Source organism: Pelodiscus sinensis, chromosome 4 (assembly GCF_049634645.1).
Source record: "Pelodiscus sinensis isolate JC-2024 chromosome 4, ASM4963464v1, whole genome shotgun sequence".
Lineage (NCBI taxonomy): Eukaryota > Metazoa > Chordata > Testudines > Trionychidae > Pelodiscus > Pelodiscus sinensis.
Window position 1 is genome coordinate 121,825,777 of NC_134714.1, and position 13,450 is coordinate 121,839,226.

The 13,450-nt window shown below is 50.7% G+C and overlaps 1 protein-coding gene and 1 long non-coding RNA gene across 3 annotated transcripts in view; one reads left to right on the forward strand and one right to left on the reverse strand.

Moving 5' to 3' along the window:
* The window catches only part of CHKA (choline kinase alpha), a 33,566-nt gene extending 23,577 nt beyond the window's left edge, over nt 1–9,989 (reverse strand). The window contains exon 1 of one of the 2 annotated variants that reach the window (XM_075928306.1): nt 9,547–9,989. In XM_075928306.1, coding sequence (XP_075784421.1) covers nt 9,547–9,839 — 293 coding nt within the window. In that variant the 5' untranslated portion in view covers nt 9,840–9,989. Of the gene's footprint in view, nt 1–9,326; nt 9,459–9,546 lie in introns of those variants that run through there. The other variant, XM_075928307.1, reaches the window with a different exon arrangement.
* A 158-nt stretch (nt 9,990–10,147) lies between these two features.
* Nucleotides 10,148–13,450, forward strand: part of LOC142829256 (uncharacterized) — a 36,031-nt gene continuing 32,728 nt past the window's right edge. The window contains exon 1 of the long non-coding RNA XR_012903689.1: nt 10,148–10,238. This is a non-coding gene — a long non-coding RNA (uncharacterized LOC142829256). The remainder of the gene's footprint in view (nt 10,239–13,450) is intronic.

A 13,450-nucleotide genomic window follows, 5' to 3' on the forward strand; every position in this document is an offset into this window, starting at 1 on the left:
TGCCTCTTCAGATAGAGGCAGCAAATGGGGGGCGGGGGAGGAGGAAGAGTGGGTATTTCAAAGTAGCAGCACTGCAGCAACACTACAGTGCATAGTGCTCTGGGTCAGCTGGGGCATTTCCATGGGATCCCGGGTTCTGCTGAAATGCTGTCCAGAGCCAGAATCAGCTGGGGACTCCCCAACTGACACTAGCTCCATGTGGAATTTCAAAGCGGCAGCACAGCATGGAGACCAGGGTCAGCAAGGGACTCTGAGTCCCACACGGACTCTGGGCTCCATGCTGCGCTTCTGCAATGAAATGCACAAGAGACCCCCGGTTACTCTTGTACATTTCAAAGCTGGCACACCACATGCAGCCCAGAGTCAGTAGGACTTCTAGCTGGCCTCATGCTGCACACAGAGTTCCGCATTCTTACTTTGAAATGTACAGGAGCCCACACTGGGAAGAATGAGGAAGTGCCTATCAACTAGTCGATAGAAATTCCATCGACTACTCTACTAGTAAAATAACAGTTACTTAAGAACAGTAAGAATGCAATGAAGAAAACAGGAGCCATCTTGTGGGGCTGCCAGCTACATATGAGGAAACCTCAGCAGTCCTTTAGAATCAGAACAATCTGTAGGAAAGGAATATCCAAGGAAACATGGTACAAAGATGGTATATTTAAAGAAGAGGATTGTGTTGTCTGTTAACTATCCAGAGAAGTATGGGGGAGGAAGACAAGGCAGATAAGCAGGTGGAAAAAAGTAATAGATAAAGGATATCAAATAAAGAGCAAAAATAGACCATGCAGAGTCATGCCTACGACACTAGAGCAACCTACATCTCCAACTACCATTTAGCATAGAATTTCCAATGGTTAATGTTTACTTCCCTTGTAAAGCTCTTGAGAAGACGACAGTCTGTTTAGTGGTAGTGGGATAAAGAGTCCTTTCTAATTAATTCTAGAACACACAAAACCAGGATGAACAGATTTTGAAGTGTATTAGTCTGGGTCATTACTTATGACACTGCATCAAGATTTAGGAATCTGTGTTACCCCCCTTTACTTTAAGCTGAACTCAACTATGTATTGAAAGGGCAACAGCATTATGCACTTCATCTTTCAAAGATGAAGGCACACCATACAGGAAAACAATAAAAACTATGCTCACAACACAAGTCATTTGAAGTTATGGTTACAATTATTGCATACAATACCAAGGAAACTATGGAAAAAAGTGAAAAGTCAACAAGACTCAGTTAATCTGCCTCTTTGGCAAGGTACAATTTGGCACAAACAGGAACTCAAGTAGAGAGAGGTCTAATAGCGAGTAGAGTGGCATGCCATAATGCCACCTCTGCTGCTGATCAATGGCCACAAATGGAACACCTTCTTTCAACTACCCACTAGTTCAAGGCCACTAGTTCAAGGCCAATACCAAAAATGAAAGAGGATAATTCATAATGCTGAAAGGCCTTACGAATTATCAATCTTTCTGCACATATTTTCCAAAAAGCAAAAATAGCAGATTGTTAAGTTTTCACATTTAACAGGGTTCTGAGCAGCTATGCAAATAGCGATAACAGTGTTTTCCATTCTGCTATCAATTCACACTATTCTGACCACCTTAACAAGATCTACAAGTTTTCCAGTTATTAGCATGAGTGCCCAATATTCTTAAGCTAAGGCTCAGTGAATCAAGAATCACAGCCCTAAGAGGGCAAGAGGTTCTGTGGCAGTAGAGTACAATTGCTGTCAAGCAAAATGCAACAGTTTAAGGTAATGTTGTAGCAAGAAGGGAGCACAGCCCCCTAATATCCCCAGAGGGAGGGGGGGGTTGGCAAGTGTAGTATGCAGCCCTGACCTGCCTCCCCCCACCCCAGCCACTGGGCTAAGATTGGGCCAGCCCTGGCTCTCACCCTGGCCATAAGAGGGGGGGGAGGGAGGGAGGGAGAGAAGAAGAGGGCAGAGGGAGGCTGCAGCACACCAGCCCCAGCTCTGGAAAGGAGGCAGGTCGGACAAAGTGATATAGCTCCCCAAAAGAACTGACTCCCACCTCTCCTGCCCCTCTTCCCCCACAAATATGTAATGCTGAATTTTTTAGCCATTACATGTTTATACAAATGCATTTTAACATTCATAGTGCTCAATGACTTCTGTTTCAGTTTTCACCAAGAAGGCTGTTGATGATTGGACATCTGACCTAGCGAATTCCAGTGAAAAGAGTAGGTTTCAGAAGCTAGAATAAAGCTAGGGAAAGGACAGGTTTAAAAATTTATATGGGTCAGATGTAAACAAAGGGGAAAGGAGTCCAAGACAGCTAGCAGTATTTTAAAGAAACCTTATTGAAGGCACAGAAAGAAGCCATCCCTACGCGTATCAAGAGAGGCAAACATGGTAAGAGACCGGATTGGCTTACAGGGGAAATCCTTGGTGAACTTAAGCACAAAAAGGAAGCTTACAAAAAGTGGAAGCTTGGACAATGACCAGGGAGGGGTTTAAATGTATAGCTCGAGAATGCTGGGGGGTTATCAGGAAGGCGAAAGCGCAAATGGAATTGCGACTGGCTAAGGATGTGAAAGAAACAAGAAAGGTTTCTACAGGTATGTTAACAAGAAGAAGGTGATCAGAGGGTGTGCGGCCACTAATGGATGAAGGAGGTAACTTAGTGATAGATGACGTGGGGAAAGCTCAAGTACTCAATGCTTTCTTTGCCTCTGTATTCACGGACAAGGTCGGCTCCTGGACTTCTGCGCTAAGTGACGCAAGATGGACAGCCCGTGGTAGGTAAAGAACAGGTTAGGAACTATTTAGAAAAGCTAAACATACACAAATCCATGGGTCCGGACTTAATGCATCCGAGGGTACTGAGGGAGTTAGCAAATGTCATTGAGGAGCCTTTGGCTATTATTTTTGAAAAGTCCGTGGAGATCGGGAGAAATCCCGGATGACTGGAAAAAGGCAAATGTAATGCCCATCTTCAAAAAAGGGAAGAAGGACGATTGAGGGAACTATAGGCCGGTCAGTCTTACCTCGGTTCCTGGAAAAATCATGGAAGGGATCCTTAAGGAATCCATTTTGAGGCACTTGGAAGAGAGGAAAGTGATTAGGAATAGTCAGCATGGATTCACAAAGGGAAAGTCGTGCCTGACCAATCTGATTAGCTTCTATGATGAGGTAACTGGCTCTGTGGATATGGGAAAATCAGTGGATGTTATATACCTTGACTTTAGCAAGGCTTTTGATACGGTCTCCCACAATATTCTTGCCAGCAAGTTAAGGGAATGTGGATTGGATAAATGGACAGTAAGATGGATAGAAAGCTGGCTAGAAGGCCAGGCCCAGTGGGTAGTGATCAACGGCTCGATGTCAGGATGGCGGTCGGTTTCTAGCGAAGTGCCCTAAGGTTCGGTTCTAGGACCAGTTTTGTTCAATATCTTTATTAATGACCTGGATGAGGGGATGGATTGCACCCTCAGCAAGTTTGAGGATGACACTAAGCTAGGGGGAAGAGGTAGATACGCTTAAGGGCAGAGAGAGGGTCCAGAGTGACTTAGACAAATTGGAGGATTGGGCCACAAGAAATCTGATGAGGTTCAACAAGGACAAGTGTAGAGTCCTGCACTTGGGATGGAAGAATCCCAAGCATAGTTCCAGGCTGGGGACCAACCAGTTAAGTAGTAGTTCTGCAGAAAAGGACCTGGGGATTACAGTTGATGAGAAGCTGGATATGAGTCAACAGTGTGCCCTTGTAGCCAAGACGGCTAATGGCATATTAGGTTCATTAAGAGGAGCATTGCCAGCAGATCCAGAGATGTCATTATTCCCCTTTATTCGGCTCTGGTGAGGCCACATCTGGAGTATTGTGTCCAGTTCTGGGGCCCCCACTACAAAAAGGATGTGGACACACTGGAGAGGGTCCAGTGGAGGGCAACCAAAATGATTAGGGGGCTGGAGCATATGACTTATGAGGAGAGGCTGAGAGTTGGGTCTGGAGGTTCCAAAGAAGATGGAGAGAGGCTGTTCTCAGTGACAGATGGCAGAACAAGGAGCAATGGCCTCAAGTTGTGGTGGGAGAGGTCCAGGTTGGATTTCACTAGGAGGGTAGTGAAGCACTGGAATGGGTTACCTAGGGAAGTAGTGGAGTCTCCATCCCTAGAGGTGTTTAAGTCTTGGCTTGACAAAGCCCTGGCTAGGTTGATTTAGTTGGGATTGGTCCTGCTTAGAGCAGGGGGCTGGACTTGATGACCTTCTGAGGTCTTTTCCAGTTGTATGGTTTTATGATTTTGAGTCCCAATGGACTACATCCTAAGAAGTTCTCAAGGAGCTTCTCAGTCAGCTATCTAAGCCATTAGGTATTATCTTTGCAATTGACTGGAAAAGGGGAAAAAATATAGCACCCATGTGTAAAAGGGAAATAAGGATGAGCCAGGGAACTACAGACCAATCTGCTTAACTTCTGTACTATGACAGATAACTGCACAAACAATTAAAGAATTTGTGCAAACATTTAAAAGATAAGGCGATAAATAGCAGTTAGCATAGATTTGTAAAGAACAAATCCAATCATACCAACCCGATACCTTTCTTTGATAGAATGACAAGCCTTGTGGATAAGGAGGAAGCGGTAGATGTGGTATATCTAGAGTTAAGTAAGGCATTAGCTACCGTCTTCCATGACCTTCTCACCTTAACAAAACAGGGAAATACAACCTAGAAGGACTTACTGGGTAAGTCTAGACTGCATCCCTTTGTCGGCAGAGGGATGCAGATTAGGCACGTCAACATCGCAAATGAGGTAAGGATTTAAATATCCCATACCTAATTTGCATAAAAATGGCCACCACATTTTGCCGACTCGGCACTTTGTTGGCAAAAAGCAGCAGTCTAGAAGGGGATCTGTCAAGAAAGAAAGCCTTTTTTGACAGATCCTGCAAGGAGGTTTACAGGATCTGTCGAAAAAGGCTTTCTTTCTCGACAGATCCGCTTCTAGACTGCTGCTTTTTGCCACCAAAGGGCCGAGTCGGCAAAATGTGGTGGCCGTTTTTATGCAAATTAGGCCTGGGATATTTAAATCCCTGCCTCATTTGCAATGTTGACCTGCCTAATCTGCATCCCTCTGCTGACAGAGGGATGCAGTCTAGACATACCCACTATGATGTGAGTGCATAACTTGTTGGTCCCAGAAAATAGTTATTTATTATTCACCATCATGCTGGAAGGACATAAGTGGGGTTCTGCAGAGATCAACTCTGGGTCCAGTTACATTCAATATCTTCATTAATTATTTAAATAGAAGCATAGAGCAGGAGTCAGCAATCTGTGGCTCTCTAGGGAGCCAGATATGGCTCTTCTGGATCTCCAGCTCAGCCCTACCTTGCTGCCCCCACAGCAGGTAGCCTGTGCTGGTGCTGCAGGCTTACGCCCCTCTCCCCCAAGACTCAAACGCCAGTGCAGCTTCCTGTGGAGAAGGGTGGAGGGAGAAAGCTCCCTCCCCACCAGATCCGGCATGCAGAGAACAAGCAGAGCTAAACATGGCTGGGCATGATAGCATTTCTCTTCCCCCTACATGGGGAAAACCAGGAACCAAAGCATATTGCTTATTTGTTACCTCAGGACACTTCCTGCAGGCCTCTGCTGCCAACTCTTCCCAGAGGCTTCCAGGGAACAGGAGCAGCAGCAAGTGCTTGCCACATGATAGGAAAACAAGAGCCCCGCACCACCTCACCCTGCCAGCTAGCCAGCCTGCCCCCAGCCCAGAATCCCCCCTGCTCAACTGCCCTCTGGCCAACATTCCCCCAGCCCCCTGGCCAGACCTCCCACTCATCCCTTCCACACTCCACCTCCCACTAAGATCTTGCACTCCCATCCCTATCCCATTCTTTGGCAGCCCTGTCTGCACACTTAATGCCTTATTTTTGTCCCCAACCCAGAGGCTGGGGGCCCACAAAATCCACTAATCATGGAATCCCAGAAAAGTGAATCTGGCCTGAGGCCTTGAACCTCAGTCCTCCCGGCCCTTCCCCACACTTTGGGGCAGGAGCACCAGGAAGTGAGGTGTTTCAGTTGGAGAGTTTAAGGGTTCCCCCCCCCTTCTTACTTGTGTGGTCCCCAACTAACTTTTGTGGGTCAATGGCCCCCCAATCCAAAAGAGCTTCTCCACTCCTGCCACAAGACAATGTTGAAACCTTTTTTGTTGGACATATTTTACTTTATTTAAAAGTCAAGCCTGGCCAACAAGCCCCCAATTTGGGCTCAGCCCCCCTCTGGCGTCATAAGACTCCTGCATTTCCCCCACCCACCCACCCACCCTGAGCCCATCATGCACCTGAACCCCCTGCCTTAAGCCCCTCAAACCCACAGCCCCAGACTCCTGCACCCCCCCCCCCACATAGCCCAACCTTGTGCTCTGAGTCCATCCATACACCCCAATCTCCTGCCCTGAGCCCCTCACACTTCAACCCACACTCCTGCACCCCCCCACATCACCAGCCCCTGCCATAAAATTGACAGAAGACAGGTTGAATGTGTGCATGAAGCGGGATTTGACAAGTTATGTGAAAAGATGCAGCAGCAGAAGTCCCATTAAATAAAGTCTGTGAGTACAATGTTTCATTTATGCTATTTTTAATCATTATGTCAGTCATATTAAATTGCATATTTTCAGTCATGCAAAATGGGCATTCTTATACAGCTCTTTGTAGACTTGTTCTCAATTTTGATGTAGTTTGGCTCTTTGATTTGAAAGGTTGCCAACTCCTGGCATAGAAAGTACATCTATAAAATTTGCAGACAACACCAAGCTAAGAGGAGTTGAAAGTACTTCAGAGGATAGGATTTAGAATTCAAAATGATCTGGACAAACTGGAGTAATGGTCTGAGGTAAATAGGATAAAATTCAATAAGGACAAATGCAAAGCATTCCACTTAGGAAAGAACAATCAGTTGTACACATACAAAATGGGAAAGGATTGTCTAGGAAGGAATACTGTAGAAAGGGATCTAGGAGTCATAGTGGACCACATGCTAAATGAGTCAGTTAATACAGTTGCCTCCCCCCCCTCAAAAAAAGTGCAAACATGCTGGGCTATGTTAGCAGGAGTATTGTAAGTGGGACATGAGAAGTAATTCTGCTGCTCATTTCTGCACAGATTAAGCCTAAATGGTAGTACTGTTCAATTCTGGTTGCCACATTTCAGGAAAGATGTGGACAAACTGGAGGAGTCCAGAGAAGAGTAACAAAAATTACCTGATGTCTAGAAAATATGACCTATAAGGGAAGATTGGTTCTCATGGAGCTGACTCCACCCCCACGACGATACTGTCTGATACAGAGGCAGCAAGGGGGGGGGGGGGGGGAGAAGAAGAGGAAGGCAGGAGCCAGTATGTGCAAGGAAGTCAGTGCCATAAGAACTGGTGCTCCTGCATTCCCTGCCATGCTCCTGCCTCTGATATCAAGACAGTAGCATGCACGGAGGGGGGTGGGTGCACGAAATCAAGAAGGTTAACCAGTAAGCCCAGGCTCATCAGCTAAACGTAACTCAGGTGCACGTTCACATCCCTATTAAGCACTTCTGCCATTTCCACATTTTCTGTTAGTGTTTTTCCCTCTTCGTTGATGGACAGGCTTACCCTATCCTTGGTCTTCCTCTTTCTTCTAATGTATTTGTAGAATGTTTTCTTGTCACTCTGTCAGGCATGGATAACTTAAGGCTGCTTGCCTAGATCCAGCCCCTGAGGCTTAGGTTTCCTTCTCCCCTCCCCATGTTGGGAAATTCACTCAGGTGCTGAAGCCCCCCACCACCACCCCGCTCTCCCTGTGATGCTGGAGCACACAATTTACTAGTGTGGACCCCCCTCCCCCCAAGCTCTGGTGTGCAAGGAAAATGTGGGGGAGTATCTTTCTCCTTCTCAGTCAGGGACCATGTCAGTGAGGATTTCCCCCCCCCCTTCTCACTTGTACATCACCCAACTGATTTTTCTACAGGTCAGAAACCCCCCCCCCCCAATAAAAAAGGATCCCCACCCGCTTTACTCGTCTTTAGCTAGTTTGATCTCCTTTTTACCTTGGCTTTTCTTGTTTACTAGGGACAAAATTTTAAACTTGTTGGGCAAACAGTTTTGAAGTCACAAGTCTGTTTCTTGCAGTGGATTTTGAAATGTGAACCCTTAAACCACAGTATTGGTCAGAAGAGCTGGACATTTTAAATTTAAAACTGATGTAAAAAAAACAAAGACTGTCTTTCACTGTTAAAGGGCAGTCTCAAAATTCATTACAGACAGTTGCTGACCAAAGTGCTCCATCACTCTCTGTTTTCATATCCAAGCCATATAAACCTGGTTACTCCATTAGTAATCAGCTGACACGCTGAATCACAGCACTACAGAAACCTAGAGATTCTCAATGCTGGGATTTGCATTACCATTTGCAAATGTATGTAATGAAAAGAACATGATATTTGGATGCTGAAAAGTCAATAGTACTAAAAAAAAAAAATCAAGGAACAAGTTAAGCAAGCATTTCTAGTCAGTCCCCTAAGAAGTGCAGAAACTCCCACAAACTCCCTGCATTGTTGAGCCAAGACTCAAGCATATTTTAGTATCCACCCGGAACACCGCCTCTTGGTTCAGAGTCCAGCCACAGATGTACGGCTGCAGACTCCCCCTGCCACATGCTTTGCTTTGGCTCTGAACTCGAGGCAGCGACTTGACAATGCTGAACATGAACAGATTTCTGCAGCCCAGCCCCTTAGGCTTTAGAAGTCCTCCCTGCTACCCTCACACACGCACTCCCCCACCACCACCTGACTCTAGGTGGGTTGGCTGCACTGACTTTGCAGTTAGTCTTCTCGGGAAGAGAAAAAGAGAACCCAGCTGGGGAACTCAGCTTGCCTGCTTTACCAACCCAGAACACGTACCTCCACTAATGGGGGGGGGGGGGGGTAGAAGCTGCCTGCTTTCCCAATCCTCCCTCCCCATAGCACCTACCTCCACCAACGGGGGGGGGGGAAGAGAGAAGCTGTCTGCTTTCCCAACCTTCCCTCCCCACAGCACCTACCTCCACCAATCAGTGGGGGGGGGGGGGGGGGGAAGAGCTGCCTGCTTTCCCAATCCTCTCTCCCCATAGCACCTACCTCCACCAACGGGGGGGGGGGGGGAGAGAAGCTGTCTGCTTTCCCAATCCTCCTTCCCCATAGCACCTACCTCCACCAACGGGGGGGGGGGGGAGAAGCTGTCTGCCTTCCCAACCTTCCCTCCCCACAGCACCTAACTCTACCAAGCAGTGCCGCGGGGGAGGAAGAGCTGCCTGCTTTCCCAATCCTCTCTCCCCATAGCACCTACCTCCACCAACTGGGGGGGGGGGGCTGCCCCTCCGCCCTCACACCCTATTGCGCCCCGGCCAGGAGGAAAACGCAGGGAGCAGACGCTCCCCAACAGCGCCCTTCAACTCGGCCGGGGGAAACGAATTAGCTCCCCGCCCCCTCAGGCCCCGCACTCGCGCCCCGCCCCGCCCCCGGGACAGGCCAGCTCGGGAGCGCCCCGCCCCCCAGGAAGCACTGACCTGATGGGGCTGATGCGCAGCTGCTCCTCCCGCAGCCCCCGCCAGGCCCCGGGCAGGAACTCCTTGCACCACAGATACGCCTTGCGGCGGGTGCGGGAGTCCGGCTCCTCCTCAGGCGACGGCGGAGGGGTCGGGGGCTGGTGCTGCGGGTCCTTGCCCTCGGCCTCGGGGTGAGCGGGCGGCGAGGGGGGCTGCCCCGCGGCGGGCAGGACCACCCCGGCGCCAGGGGTGCAGGCGAGCAGCAGCCCCAGCGGGGAGGGCTCGGGCTCGCCGTTACAGAACTTGGTCTTCATCGCGCGGGCTGGCGGGCGGGCGAAGCAACTCGGTCGCTGGGTGGGAGCCGCGCGCGCGCTCGACTCGCTGCCTGCGGACAGAATGCGAGAGGCGCGCGCCTGCTTCCCGTTCTTATACCCGCTCGGCACGCGGACCCGCTCACCTCACTCTCACACCCCCCCTTCGGCCTCCCCCACCCGCTCCGCCTCGCGGATTGGCTCGCGACCCGCCCCCAGGCGCCTCCTGATTGGCGCAGGAAGGAAGCCGCGGCTCCAGCTGCCGCAACGCAGGCTTTTGTGAGCGGCTCGCAAGCCGCCGATTGGCTGCTCCCCGGTTGCCCCGGTGACCGGTGCGGCTCGCGCGCCTCACAATGATGGGGAGAGACGAGCCCGAGCAAGGTGATTCACCCCCTCACGAAGGTCAGCCCCGCCCCCTCCCCCCTGCGCCTCAGCCCCTTCTCTGGGCGCTAGTCCCTCCCCCTCACTGTGTGATCAGGCTCCACCCCCCCCTCCTGCGCTCAGCTCCCCCACTGTGCCTCCCTCTCCAGCTGTGTCTCCCCCCTCCCCACACCTCCCTCCCCCTGAGGCTCCCTCTCCCACACTTGCTGTGTTTCCCCTCCTCCTCCCCCTGTGGCTCCTGTCCTACTGCCTCCAGCTGTGCCTCTCCCTCCTCCCTCCCCCTGTGACTTCCCCTCCAGCTGCGCCCGCCCCTCTCTCTCTCCCTCCCAGCACAAGGATGCTCTTTGCCATGCTCAGTATCCAGCTCCCAACCACAAGGAGATTCTCTGTAGGGGGAGGGGGAATTAAGCATTAGCAGAGCTGGGCCGTCACTGGAGAGGAAGGTGAAAGGTGGGCATAGCTGGAGGGGTACTTATGCTGGGCGCTGAATGCAGCTGGACAGAGTCGGGGACTTTGGAGCCAATCTGAAGTCACCTTATTTTATAGTGGTAGAAATGTAGCCGTGTTAGTCTGGTGTGGCTGAAACAAAATACAGGACGTTGTAGCACTTTAAAGACTAACAAGATGGTTTATTAGGTGATGAGCTTTCATGGGCCAGACCCACTTCCTCAGATCAAATAGTGGAAGAAAATTGTCACAACCATATATACCAAAGGATACAATTAAAAAAATGAACACATATGAGAAGGACAAATCAAATTTCAGAACAGAAGGAGGATGGGGGGGAGAGGTAAATGTCTGTGAGCCATGTTAGTCTGTAATGAGGAATCCTGTGGCACCTTAATACATTTATTTGGACATCTGATGAAGTGGGTTTTTTCCCATGAAAGCTTACACCAAAATAAATCTGTTAGACATTAAGGTGTCAGAGGCAAATAGGTTTCTGTGTACATTGCTTTAAAGTTTTGGTTTCTTTCAAAATTCGTTTGTTGTTTTAGATTGGAAATATAAGAAATATCACACCGTGACTTATTTTTCTTGAAAGACTGGCAGTATTTGCCATGTTGGCATGGTGACATCATAATCAGCTGAAATCAGTGGCAGCTTTCTAGCTCTCAAATGAAGTGGGAGGGAATGTTAAAATTGCCTAATACTTAATATCAGCAATAAAGGAACAAGCCATCTTTACACTGCCACAATCCTGAATTACTTCTCTCTCAGCTACGTCCCCCAGTATACATAAGAACGGCTATACCAGGTCAGACCCGTGGTCCATTTAGCCCACTATCCTGTCTTCCAGCAGTGACCAGTGAATGAACAGGTAATCATCAAGTGAGCTGTCATCAAGTGAATCATCACCTAGTTCCAATTCCCAGCTTCAGAAGCTGAGGACACCAGAGTATCGGGTTGCATCCCTGACCATCTTGGCCAGAGACAACTGGGTAAGGGGAGCAAAGGGGGCCACTAACCATAGTTCCCTCTAAAGTGCACGCCTGCATGGGCACGCACCAACAATTTGAGTCCCACCTCCTTAGCAGATCTTCACAGTGGCTGCTCAGCTGCTCTAAGGTAGGGTCACATGGCAAGTGGCTACCCCACCCCAGGAACAGCTGGGCAGCCACCATGCAGCCCTTTCCTTAGCTTCAGTCCTTCCCCAAGGCTGGAGCTGCAGCCAGGACAGGCCATGTGGTGGTTGCTGGAGTCTGTGCTAAACATAGCACCGTGGCACCGGCCAAAGAGCAACTGCACCACATCCCTGGCTTCAGTCCTGGCACATGGGGCAGCAACCTACCACATGGCTGCGCACCATGTACTGGGACTGAAGCCAGGGCCATGGTGCTATTTTTAGTTTTGTGGTCCCGGCCTCAGAAACCGCCCTGCAGCCTCGGTTCCAGCTGCTCCTGGGGTTGGGCTGCATGGCGAGCAGCTGCCTCGTGTGCCGGGACTGCAGCTGGGAATGTGGTGCTATTTTTAGCACCACAGTCTCAGCCCCAGAAGCTACCAAACAACCCCAGCCCCAGCTGCTCCCAGGGCTGGGCTGCATGGCGGGTGGCTGCCCCATGTGCCAGGACTGGAGCCAGGGTAACGGTGCTATTTTTAATACCTTGATCCCAGCTTCAGAAGCTGCCACACAGCCCTGGCCTCAGCTGCTCCTGGGGCTGGGCCTCAGGGTGGATGGTTGCCCCGTGTGCTGGGACTGGAGTTGGGCCAAGGTGCAACTGCTCCAGGGCCGAAGCCAGGGTACTAAAAATAGCACGATCACCCTGGCTCCAGCCCTGGTACATGGGACAGCCACCCACTATGCTGCCCCAGCACCAGGAAGCTAGAGAGGGTGTGAAGGGTGCAGGTGTCAGGAAGGCAGAAGGTGAGAGAAGGGGCAGAGAGAGAATTAAGGGGAAAGTGGGGGTGAGGAGAGGAGGGGGCTTGTGCTGAGGGGAGAGGAGGAGGCCAGGTCAGGAGAAGAAAGGGGAAGGCACCAAGGGGCAGGGTGGAGGAGAGACAAATGCCAGGGGACCTTGAGGAGGAGTGGGGGTGGGGGGAATGGGAAGGTGTCAGTGCAGGTGGGAGAAGGGAGGGGACAGGGTGATGCTGGGAGAGGGGAGGGGCAATGGGGCAAGAGGAAGGAAGAGGAGAGGGGAGGAGTGGATGCTGGGAAAAGAGGGGGTGAAAGGAGAGGTGGGCATGAGGAAGGTGGGTGATGGAGTAAGTCATGTGAGGGGCATGAGGAGAACTGGGATAGAAGGTGGTGAGGGGGTGGGCATCAGGGAGGAAGAGGGCAAGGGGGCAGGTGTTGGGAGGACGGGCAGTGAGGGAAGAGGGAGGAATCAGGAGAGTGCAGGGGGTAAGGGAAGGTGCACATGCCAAGGAGATTGTGGGGGTGAAGTAGAAGGGCGGACATGGGAAGGAAGTGGAGGGGACGGACGGGCACCAGAAGGCAGAGGAGAGAGGCAGGGCAGGTGGGTAGAGGGATATGTTAGGAGAGGGTATCGGGAGGGGAGGCTAAAGGAGATGTGGGCATAGGGGGAAGGAAAAGGCAGGTGCAGGGGTCAGAGAGGATGAGGAGGGGGGCAGGTCCCAGGAGGGCTGAGGGGAGTGAGAAGGGCAGGAGCCAGACCAGCAGAGGAGGGTGAGGGGTGGGGGGCAGCAGCAGGCACCAGGGGAGCAGATGGGGTGAAGGGAGGGTGGGAGACATGGCAGCAGAGGGGAAAAGGAAGAGGTTTATAACTTGGATG